Source organism: Nyctibius grandis, chromosome 4 (genome assembly GCF_013368605.1).
Source record: "Nyctibius grandis isolate bNycGra1 chromosome 4, bNycGra1.pri, whole genome shotgun sequence".
Lineage (NCBI taxonomy): Eukaryota > Metazoa > Chordata > Aves > Nyctibiiformes > Nyctibiidae > Nyctibius > Nyctibius grandis.
Window position 1 is genome coordinate 82,815,517 of NC_090661.1, and position 12,861 is coordinate 82,828,377.

The window sequence follows — 12,861 nt, forward strand, 5'->3', positions numbered from 1 at the left end:
TTCCATCCCTTAAAGGGATGACATGCTATACAATTAAAAATGCATATGGAACTCTACCCAGAAATGTAACCATGGGGCACAAAGGGGGAATAACACCACATAAAAAATGAAAATATGCCAAGATATTGGTACTAAAGAGTGGCTTTTTAAACATATCATTAAAAGGCAGCTAAATTCAAAAACAAGAGTTCTCTCTAGTGGCACATTAGAAGTACTACAACTTGTTAAAATCAATAGTTACAGGTGATATGCAAGGGAAAGCAGAACAGATATTTGAAATTTTAGTCACCGCTTAAAATAAAGCATTTGTAAAAAAAAAAATTCCGCCCAGTATCCAAAACACAATCACTACAGAAACAGATTAAGTCCACCCAGGACACCAAAAAAACTCAAACAGACAAAAGGTAAGAAAGAGAACTAGGTGAACCACAAGTGGTTGTTAAATTTAAACTGGAGTACTATTTGTTTTAAATGAATTCTCTCCCATCAGGACCACAGCCCACCTATTGCTGGACGTTTTACATGCAACATGCGCTGAGCAGTAGCTGTTCAAAAGAACTTAAGAAATTACATCTCCAGTCCTGAGAAGACTTGTGGATAAGACTGGCTTAATGCATTGTCAGCAGTAAACAGGACTATTCACAACACAGCACACTCCTACTTCAGTCTTTACAGGACAAGGGGAGGAAAAAAGGGTAACAGATATAGTAGTATCTTGTCACTCCAGATGAAACCAGGAATGAAATATGTACCTCTTAATATTTATTTCCCATATAATCTACCCATGATGCTGTAGAACAACAAACTACAGATTCATAATAAATCATGTAAAAAACAAGCATTAAAACAGTGAAATTAAAGGAGACCAACTCACACGATAAGAGTAGGACAAAGTTTCATTATAACTTAAAAGAACCCTTCTGAATACCACATCTGATCATTTGCTAAAGACTCTCAAACACTTTTTTTCCAGGCCAGTTAGTAATTATTTTGTTCATTTAAGCATTTATATGTGGAAGGCATGGCACAATTACACTTACTCTGTGTATAAATCTTCTATCATTGCAACAACAATGACTATAAGAGACACAGCAAAAATCTGACAACCAGAACCAATAAGCGATGAAAATATTAGAGGATGACTGGATGGTCTAAAAACATCTCCATGGACCTGCTTCCACCCGTATTCATCACCTAGATCTCTGTCCTAGGAACAACAACAAAAAATTTTAAGTCTAATCATGACAATTAATAAAATTCATTAATTAAAGGTTTGATTTTTTAAAATTCAATTAATTAAAGGTTTGATTTACTAAAGCAATTTCAAGTGCAAGTATGTCTTCTCTCCTGAATGCATCAAATCTAGGAAAGTTTACTTTTCAGATGCTTATAAAGACAACAAAGATTACTACCTGAATGCATGATGCAGCAAAATCTATCAGATTCCCCCCCCATCCCTAAAATCCTCTGAAGTGTCTAGGAGCATATACAGGCTTTTATTACACACCTAGAATGGACCTCACTTAACCTAAGTGTGGATATGAACATTAACACAGTGACTACAAATAGAATTCTGGGTTGCAACCTAGAGGCATGTTATAAAGAAAACCAGTAACACTTTCAAGATGCACATAAGGCAGTTTTTGTCCAATTGAAGAAAGATATTCAGAGCTGCTAACACAATGAATATATGAAAACAATAAGTCTTTAACAAAGATTTAAAAAAAGCATGAATGCAGATCTTACCATATCATCCATTTCTTCCTCCTTGCTGTATCTTGCATAATCTTTTCGCAAAGTTCTCATTAATATCATAGACACTAGGCCAACCAGAAAGATCACCATCATAAAAGAATTGAAAATTGAAAACCAGTGAATCTACAAAAAGAAAACACATCCCTAGAGTTTAGAACTGTAAACGTGCTTCAAATTTGTTCCAATAAGGATAAATCGTTGCCTAGCAGGACAGCTTGTCAGCACTAGCTAAGTAACAACAAACCCATATTGTAAGTAACACTACGGTTGTAGAACGTCCCACTAAAACTGGCCTGTGAAATACCATACGTAAAGCTTTTCAACAGTCAAGCTTGCTCATGACGAAGTTATCACCGCTTAGCTAAGCACCAGCAAAGTTCGAACAACGGGCTGTGCATGCTCCCTTGGTAAAGGCAAGGCAACACAATGTACTGCTGCCTTCCTAGAGAAGAGGTTTAAGTAGTAACAGAGATGCTCACAGTCAAAAAGCCAAAGGAATCATTGCTTTACACAGGACCAAAATGTGCAGCAGCATTATTTTGCCTCTGACAAACACATCTTCTGGTTTTCACTGAGCTCCAAACAGAATCCAAAACCTCTAATTTCAGAAAGAAGTATAGCTCAGTATTCTACTCTTAAGGAGATTACAACCAGAGGTTTAAACCATCATAACTGGTATCACCAACTGGTTTAGGCTAATGCTTTTTGCTTTGCATTTACTTCAGTAAGAAGTGCACATATGACCAACTGCAGTTAATCAGCTTACAAGTTGTATAGTTGTGTCCCTGAAACTTCATTGCTTCCAATCACATGAATATATTTATTTGAACTGCCTTGTATTTGCTACAGGCTTGAAGCTTGCCTGTAGACATTTACTGAAGCATTCTAAAAAACTGGAGCCATCCTAGCTGAGCAACAGAACTATCACTTAAAACCTACAGTCCTAGACCTCTCTGTCTCATTGTCTCAGCACACCTGGGACATTCAAAAATTCAAAGATGTCATCCAAAAATTCCATGACATCTTCTGAACTAAAGCAACCATTTCAAGTGGATATTTTGTAAGGTTGTTGTAGAACAATACATACTCTGTGCTGAAAGAAAGATGGGTCAAGATACTTGTCAAATCGGTCTTCAAACTTTACATCTGATTTCTTCCATTTCACCTGAGGAGAGAAAAATTTACACTTGAAAAGCTCATTATAATATGTTCAGCTATACTCACATGCAGAAATCCAAAACATATTTTAAAAATCATCCACTTCAGATGTTTTCTTCAATATGAATCAAGGTTTTGGCAAAAACAATGGACTGATGTTCTTAAAGACTGATATCTACAGGTCAGACATAGAATGGACATCAGCCACCTTACCTCACAGATCTAATCTTGTCTATGCTTATGTTTAAGAACAGTGAAGAATCAGTCTTGCACTGCCTCAGCTCTTACTGCCTCTGTGAGACTAACCAAAGATGCAAACTTCTAGTTGTCAAATACAACAAACCCTTTTCATGAACATACAAGGACCTCATAAAGACACTCATACTGAAGATGCCAAAATCAAAATCCATCAAATGACCCTATTTTTCAGTTTTGTCAAACGAATAGTTCAAAGATGATGTTTTTTTCCACAGTACACACTTGTAAAACAATGAATTTTCTTGAATCACTTTTGGGCAATGCCTTTGAAAAATCCTCCCAAATTTGTCCAAGATTTCAGAATAAAAGTTAGAGGAAGAAAGCATTTTAAATATGTTCAAGAATGAGGTGCTACAAAGCAGTGGTATTTTTCCAAAGATTTTTTTTTTGCTGACAGCACACTCCCTTTTCTCAACATCTCCACATGCTGCATTGTATGAAAAGAGGCTTATGGAGGACATTACCAGTGTTCATTGAGCGACGAAAACACCCTCTACTTCTGTTCCCCCAACGGCAGCTGAGATCTGTTTTGCTGCCATGCACTGAGACTGATATTCAGTGAAATCATCTGTACCTAAATTCTCTTGAGTACAGTGCCCAAGAAAAAAAGCCGCAGTCTAGCAGAAGTGAGGGAAATTAGAAGATACAAAAGCAGATTTAAAACAGATGCGAGCAGGAAAGAACAGGGCATAAACTGAGATACAAGCTGGCTGGAAAGGAAGTGGATAAAAGGGATCAAGCTGGACCCTAAAAGCCAGACATTAAAATTTTAAAAGCTACAAGCTAAAAGCTGCAGCCTCAAATCAGTAAGACCACAGGATTCTGCAATCTAGACACTTCAATTGCCAATAAAGAACTCTGAAACCAGCTGGAAAAGCATGCATTTATGGCCATACTATCACAGGGTAGCAGCACATTACTGCTATCAGTTACTCCACTAGCTGCACAGAGGACTGCTTTGGATTTGGGAGATTTAATCGTACTAATGAACTATACGGTGCTAATATGGTAGCACAAAGTATTTTTCACAATTTTTGCACGATTGTTTTCATTTTAATTTTTAAATGCAATTTCAGAAATTAAACACAAATCTACAATAAAATTTTCTCAAAAGCATGCCAAGATTAGGAAATATCAAGATTTTTAGTGATCTTGAAACAAATGCAGCCCCCTTGTGCGCACCTTTTCAAAATACATGACAAGGAACTATCCTTTCCAGCAGATGTTCTCTTATTCAATACAGAAGAAAGGGTATAAATGTAGATTGAATACCTCTATCACTCACCACAGTCCTGAGACAGACTGAAAACATCAAGACTCAAGTATTACTCACTTTGAGGTATGATATTAATGTTCTTCAGTTCAAATTACAGTCTTGTTCAAGATTAGTAGCTCAAAACATTAATAGCTTTCAACATTGTTTTAAGCAGATACGTTCTCATTAGAGCATCTGCCACTAAGAAGTGCTGCTTAGAACAAGTCCACCAGAGACATCTGTGAATTAAACATCACACACGTGCCAGCCCAGCAATTGCCCACTGGTGCCAACAGAATTGGAAAGATAAGTCTTGAGCTCTGTACACTAGAAGTATTTTAATGGATCATCTAATGTTATTTTCATTACTAGCAGCTACTCAGTGTTGTCCGCCTCGAAATTCACAGAGCAAATGAACTTCACAATGCTGGTGGAATTTGAAATAGAAAATTTCAAAATTTCTACTACCAATTTTGCAGTAGAAATAGGGAGATTAGTGTAAACATAATTGTAGAAAGCACAGATAAAAACCAATTATCTGCACTTCAAACTATATAACTTATTCAGCACAAGACAAATGTAAGTGGCAAGAACATGCTCTGAAATAAAATCTTATGCTGACACCTACTGCTAACACATTGTAGAAAAGCAATGCATTAAGAATTAGTTTCAGTATACAAATGTGGTAAACATGAGAAGTGAACCTTTACAGATTTAAGCAACATCAAATAAATAAGGAGGAAAACTGAAAAATTCAATTCATTATCTCAGATGAACAAACATTGTTTATTCATTACCTTTTATCATAGTAATTCAATAAAATAGCAGAGGGCTTCAGAAAAAACCTTACTAATAAGGTTATATAAATAAGACAAATTTCCACTGGAATTGAAAAAACAAAACAAGCTAACTGCCTGCAAAGTATGAAGGCTTACAGTGGGTTTTGGTCCTAGCTCAGAATCCAGTTCAAGTCTATGATGCAAACGTCAGAGTTCCAAACATTAAGAAAAAACGTACCTACTCTGGGGTCCTCTATACTTCCAGTTTCCATACATTTTAGGATATCTTCCTTTCCCACCAAAATACTTTTTCTGCAGATTACAGAAGCTTCGGTTTGTTTGAAGTGTTTCAAAAATCATCATTTTACATTTATTCTTAATTAACCTACCAAGGTTTTTCAGTAATGAAAAGAAAATATTTGTAGTGAAGATGCATCTTCCTCTAATATAGCCTGATGTATTAATATAAAGTAGTAGGTATACAAGTACCTATTTTTGAGCTATTTCACCATGTAGAGTTTCTTATTATAGATGCACCAACAAATTACTTACTGAATATGACATCTGGATTTTTGTGTTTGGTACCAATTTCACCTTCCCTTCACTGGTCAGATTGACATCTACAATTCTATTTCCATTGTAACCGATTTCAAGTTTTTTGTAAGTCCAAAGGTAATAATCTTCTCCATTTTCATCTGCTTCTCCAACAATACCTGCACAGGAAACAAGTGTAAGCATCTATTACAGATATGCTTTTCAAATATTCTGTAATTATTTTTTTTAACATAGGCAATACAAACGTTTTGCCAGCTAAAAAAAGCAACATAACTACAGTAAAGAGAACACAGCAGACCTTATGTTCTTCTTTTTAACTGTAATACCTGGATTACACCTTCAATCCACAGGTATCTGCAAGAAGCATTTTGTAATGGCGTTAAAAGAAAAAAGCATACAGCTACAAACGCTGCAGAAGAAACAGAAGTTCCTCCAGTTTTATTTGGAATTGTTACCAGATAAACGACGAGCTGAATACAGATTCAATTACCATGAACACAACTTAGCCCTGACCTCTGTATTTTCCCATCTCCCGTCTACCCCTTCACTCATTTTTCTTTCTCCCAAAAATTTTACTTTCAGTCTGTACTCCTCATTAGTTGACTCCCCAACACATACTTTTTGCTTTGTTTGCACTCAAGCTTCCAACACTTGCCAAGACTGATAGTTTTTGACTACTCTCTCTGTTGCTTTCACTGAAAAATTCAGGAAGTTACAATTTACTTGAAGATTTTGATTACCTCCAACATGGAAAGCTGAACAGATGCTCCTGGAGCATCATAACTCCACTGAACTCAACATTAGCCATGATTAAGTTCTTTGTTTTCAATAACTTACTGCAAAATGTTTAATCTACTACAGAAAAATTCCAGAGAATGTACTATGCTGGGAAAAAAAAAAAGTCAAGTCTAGTAGTCACCAAGTTCACAGGCTACAAGCACCATCTTTAATGTCAAGAACATCATACCAAAGATCACATACAAGACGGAAAGCCACAATAAAAGCAGCACTCAGGAAACACAAAGGTAGCAGGGAGCGGGAGAATAAGTAGGTGAAGGATATGGAACAGGTTATCACAAAGCAGCAGGTATATGAAGGAACGGCACTTGTGTATTACCTGTGCTTTTTAATTTTCAAGGTGGTATTTTTCTGTCATGGTTTTTACTCATGCTCATCTGTCAGGATTGCCTTGTATACGCCATCCCCATGATACACGTGCCAGTTTGTGCCTATGTCAACAGCCTAACACCTGGCACACCATCTGTTCCCATGATAATATCCAAAACCATGACAATGCAGACCTCTAAGCTACTTAAAGGACATTCTGATCAATCACTACCTGAAGGAGTGAACAAACACAGTGCTCCATATACTTAGGGAGATGTCCTGAAACAAAGACAGTCAAGCCTAGCCACTCCACTGTGGGACAGCAATTCAGGAAAAAAACAGAAAATGGAATAGTTTTATCTGAATGTACTTAAAAAGATCTAGTTGCCTTTTTAAGGTTAGAAAATAAAGTATAAACCTTCCAAAGCCCTCAAACAGGACTTTGAAGTCATACCTTTAGTTATCAGTAGCTAAGAAAAGTTATTTTATGTCTAGTCTTTACTGAAAATAGAGTACTCCTTACTGGATATTTTGAGAACTTCCTAAGGAGAATTTCAAATATTAATGGCTGTGTGTATGACTTTGACATCAGTAAGCCTTACCAATGTAGAAACCATGAAGAACATAAAACATGACGTTAACTAAAGTTTGCCAGGAGACAGGAGGAATGCCACAAATCTGTCTGGATGAGCCCAGAGAAGTAAGTGGTCTGCTTTAAGATGAGAATTAAAAACAAGTTGTCTAGAATTATCAGCAAACATTAACAGCAGCTGAATCCTTTCCTTTTAAACTCTTCAGAGAATACTTACTTTCTTTTGGTAGCATTAAAAAAAAAGGATTCTAGCCATTTACACTTAGGGAACAAAATTTTGGTTCAATCCAGCTACAAGACACAAATCAACAATGAAAAAAAATAGTGGAGTAGGTGATACAATACATACAATACATGCTGGCTAGTAGGGTTCTCAGGAAAAGTAATCCAAACGCAGTGGATCAACAGAGTAACAAAAAAGCTATTTCGGCACAAGCTATTTTTAATGCAAGCTGAGGGTAACTGCTTCTGGAGACTATCTTAATAAAACAAAAAAAAACTTCTCAGTATTCAGAGTATTTCAGAGATGCCATCATAATTACTGAAGTTCTTACTCCCATGTATTTTAAGCAGTCCTAATGTTTCTCATTACAGTTACTGAAATTAACAGCTGTGTGATGACAGTCAATCAAGCAAAAGATACTAGTTTTTCTTAGTATCTCTACCACCACATTACATGGTACTAGGCAAGTCTACACAATACAGTCAAAGACACCAACAATCTGGAGGAGCCATGTGTATGGTATCACTCACGCCACATTCGTAACAGAAATATTTATAATAAACACTGTTATGTGAGCAGCACGTCTCAGAGCTTTAAGTTTCAGGCAGCACTCAGAGCCTGAAATATTCCTGTTGTTGAATAGAGACCCAGCAAAACCAGAATTAATGCAGATAAGCTGTATTCACAGTTTCCTAAACTGTACTTGGAACCCAAAGGTCAGAAAGACTTGTTCAGACTTGCAGATAAACTCTGTTCAGTTCAGGTGCATCCACTCCTTTCTCAGCCCCCCCATCAAGAACCGATTAATTTTTTTTGAATAAAAGCCAGGCTAATATTGCCTGAACTACCTGCAGTCCTGCTAGTTTTACCTAGCCCTCAGGAAACACAGACCAAAATCTTGCTTGCTTTCACACCTGACGTCAGATTATAACTTTGCATAATATTACCAGTACTTACGATGCTGCAGTCATCTATTAATCACAACTTGAGGTCCTAGTTCCAAACAACTATCAAAAACAGCTTCTTAATGTCATATGAAGATGATACCTAGATTCTGCATGTTTGTTAGCTGTAGCATTACAAGTGACTTCTTGTGCATACAAAGCATACTACTGAAGAACATTAAAAACACTGGAATCACAGTAAAACAGATTTTTCAGCAGAGAGCATAAAATTTAGTCAGTGTGTAGAATGTTTAGTAAGTATATTTGTTCTTCAGCATTTGAGATGAGAAAAAATGATCCCAAATAAGATCAGAAAAATCAGTCCTAAAAAAAGAAAGTCTCCAAGACTCCCTAGCCACACAGGAGTCCAAAAAAGTCAGCTTAGCATTCATCATCATTGGGCAGTCTAAAGCCTACGTAGCTGCCACTGGTCTAGGAAAGTCATTAATTCATCTTCTGCTGAAATGCCAACAGTGTAAGAAATATTGTAGCAACAACTCATGGATGTTTTTAAAAAGCCTACCAGCAATTGTGCAAGAAGTGTAGTAAAGGCCACACAGATTAATTAGGGTCTACTCCAAGTCCTGCCACAGAGCTGTTATACACATTAAGCAAATCAGCTGAAAAGAATGAATACAATATACGAGTACTTCTCCTATCAGGCATTATAATGGTATCTCTTAAAAACAGATACACTTAAAAAAAAAAAAAAACAACCAAGAATCTTCCTGACTGACAGATAAATGATAAATAAATAAATAAATAAAGCACTAGCATTTCTGGCTGGGGCTCATGTTCATCAGATAGCTACTTTCTAAAACCAATTAAAACTATAAGAAATGGCTAAAAAACCCACCATCTGTCAGAATGAATGAATGATGGGTAGCATTATTCAGTGTACTACCTACCAAAGGACTTCTGTCATGTGGCTTGAACTATACTTTTGTAGGTGTTGTGGGATTTTGTTTATTTTGGTCAGTTTTACCACTTTCACAGAACACAGACAACAAAGACCTTACCTTAACAAACTGTTCTGTGGTGCTTTTCATTTCCCTTCAGTTTGTATCTACAACAGGGAGATGAGGGCTTGGGGGGTTTGGTTGACTGCTATCAGTGCAAAGTGCAATCTGCAGAGCACTCTTTAGTAGGTATGTGATCACAGGTTACAAGGGAGTAACAAAACCCAGAGAGCTTCAGAGGCAATGGCAATAAAGACACAACAATTTTGATTCAAGACACAAGGACTTCCAAGCCCAGATTAATAACACCCAGGAAGAGCAATTTTAAGAACTGTGTAAGAACAAGTAAAATAAAACTCCTTCATATAACCACAGACTGCACATGCAAAACCGTTAAAAGCCACTAAATTACCATAAAAGTAAATCAGGCAGCTCTTGCATTAGTAATATACACAAGAACTAGGAAAATAAAGTTTAAACATTGAAAGAGTTTTACGAAAGTTGTTATTCTTGAACACATTAACACAGACCTTATATCTGACCTATATAATTACCACTCACTTGAACATTTAAAAGAATTTAACCCTAAGAACTTGGTAATATTAAATTAGTGCTTGAGAAACAAAACAGGTTTTCACTGTTTTTGTTAATTCACTAGTACAAGCCATCCTACTGTTCTTTCAATGCAATAATCCTTCAACTTATTTGTATTATTTGGTTACATAAGTTCTACATACTTCTGAGATTCTTGTAACGAAGCTTTGTCATTAAATGACTCCATGAAGCCCACTAGCATAGGCCTCCTGTAGTTGTGATCAAGTTCTTTATGCTCAATATCACTCACCCCATATTGGCAAGTCATCAATATACATCTGGTACCAATAGTGATTTTTGATAGCATACACAAACGCATCTCTTCTGCCTTTGTCCAAGTCAATTTCACAGTAAGTAGTCTGCATTACATCGTCTGCAAAAAACAAAAGCACAGTTAATGATTTATTAATGAGCTGGTTCAAAGCAAAGGCAAACCAAGCAAATGGAGGAATGGACATTGCTGGAGTCTATAACCCCTCCTGGCTATCCTCAAGTAGGTAACAAAAAAGGACATTTAAAAAGGAACCATTAAAGCAATTACGTGGTTGTTTTTGTAATTCCACTCTTCCACACCAAGAAGCTTCCCACAGACTGGATAAGGAAAAGTTTCAAAGTAACCTTTGCTGATGACAGCTTTACCTGGACAGACCATGAGAACTCTTTCACTTTAACAAGAAGTATGAAATTATTAACAAATACCTAAAACTGTGTATGATATTATCTTTCCATTTTAGCATAATCAGGCTCACTGACTAGCAACACTGTTCATAAAAACTAAAACTTTTTAAAGTTCTCAGCAATTTTCAAGAAACTACCATAAAGGAAGAAACAAAGCAATCAGGGTAAAGGCAGAGAAAAAAGACTGAAGACAAAAATAGGAATAACACAAAGAACGCACAAGAGGCTGCATTTGGAAGTAAAATAAATCCACCTCTTCAAGCCAGAAAGCTATTCTTCCTCCATCTACAATTCGTAAGTAATGCAGTTAGCAGCCATTTTTTTCACATCCCAATTTCCTTCCCTAATGTTTTCTTTTCAATGAAACAAGACACAAGGGCTCATATTTACATGAATTCAGGCAGCAACAGATTTAGAGACAAAAAAACCCATCCACTTCTTAGTGAGCGTTTTCACTCTGCAAATAGTGAAACAAAGTGAATGTAAATAATTCCATCTCCCCCTCCTCCTCTTTTTGTCATCACTAGAATCAAGGACCCATTTCTAGTAGATAAAATTTGTGCCCCAAGTACAACCCTAATCTGTATCAAAATTCAGCTTACTTTCTGCTATACACTAACTGCAATATAAAGCTTAAAAAGAAAATCAAATCACCTGCACAGAAAAGCACCAGCAAGTAAAATATTTCCAAGACAAAACATTATTTATTTGATAAAGACAATTTGTCAAGATGAAAATATGCACAGCATGTCTAGACAAGCAAAACTGAAGGAAAGCCTGGTGAAGCAAGACAGTAAGAAACCAGCCAACAGCAGTCCTGCACAGTTGCAGCTATTTCCTGCAGCCCTGGAGAAAACAGGGCCCCTGGCTATTCTGGAATGGATGCATCTCTTTCTCCTATTTCTTATGAAAATTTTAGTATTTTCTATTTTTGTTTCTTCCAAGACCTAAAAAATGCACTCTAAGCTTCATTTTTTCACTGAAAAAAAAAAATCATTTTTCAGACTGACTTATTAGGCAATAAAACTTTCGCTGGGGAAAAAAAAAGAGAAAACCAAAACCACTCAAATCAAAAACTGTCCCAAGAAGACTTTCAGACCATAGATTACATCTTTAGGACCCATACTGGTACATTCAGGAGAGGGAAGCCATTAAACTTGGCACCACAGCTGAAACACAGACTTACAAAACCAGGCCCCAGTCTGCATTTATGCCTCTACTGAGCTGGGTTCTATACTTTTTGGACTGTTCCCCCAAGAAATGCCTCTGCTTGACACTTTTTCACTTTAACAGATTTTTTTTTTTTGAGTCATCTTGACATTAATGAAAAGAAAAAAAAAATCAGGATCCTATCTTCTGGATTTGTTGCTAAGCAGGGATGAATTCCTTCCAAAATACTTGGCACTTTATTGTCACTCTCCAGCAGTTTCATACTATACTCAAATAAAGGATAACACCTTTCCAGTGTTAAAATTTTTAACTTACAAAGGATTGTTCAACACACAGAGGTCAAATGAAAATATTCTGTGAATTAAAATAAGGGTAAAAGAGAAACTGGAAGAGGCTGTTAAATGAAGCATTACCTAGTGCCGGAGCATGGAAGCCTGATCTGGGGAAGTGCTAGGGGGGCCAGGCTGGTTTTAGGTGGCTCTCTCCTGACTTGTTCACCCACACACACACAGCGGTACCAGCACACCTGAAGGACAACACGGGGATGGGAGCAAGTGCTACTACTACTGAAATAAAAATCATATGAGCTACAAGTGCTCTTTTTAGAGACCTTTCCCATTTTATAGCCTGATTACTGCAGCCTTTGTTCGCAGTTATTAACCAAGACAAATTAGATTACAATCTAATACCAAGCTACTCCATGGGCTTTCAGACCCCTGGAATTTGCCACGTTTTTTTTTTTTTTTTTCCTTACTAACTGAAATGTGCTGTTCTGCATCTAATACTCTAGGATGTAAACAGTGGCTTTGGTGCTAAGAAAAAAAAAAAAAAAAA

The 12,861-nt window shown here is 36.5% G+C and overlaps 1 protein-coding gene across 3 annotated transcripts in view; it reads right to left on the reverse strand.

Moving 5' to 3' along the window:
* The window catches only part of TM9SF3 (transmembrane 9 superfamily member 3), a 51,887-nt gene that overhangs the window by 22,840 nt on the left and 16,186 nt on the right, over window positions 1-12,861 (reverse strand). For all 3 annotated transcript variants that reach the window (XM_068399523.1, XM_068399524.1, XM_068399525.1), the window contains exons 3-7: window positions 10,430-10,552; window positions 5,758-5,918; window positions 2,843-2,920; window positions 1,747-1,878; window positions 1,041-1,207 (exon numbers count right to left, since the gene is read on the reverse strand). In XM_068399523.1, coding sequence (XP_068255624.1) covers window positions 1,041-1,207; window positions 1,747-1,878; window positions 2,843-2,920; window positions 5,758-5,918; window positions 10,430-10,552 — 661 coding nt within the window. The remainder of the gene's footprint in view (window positions 1-1,040; window positions 1,208-1,746; window positions 1,879-2,842; window positions 2,921-5,757; window positions 5,919-10,429; window positions 10,553-12,861) is intronic.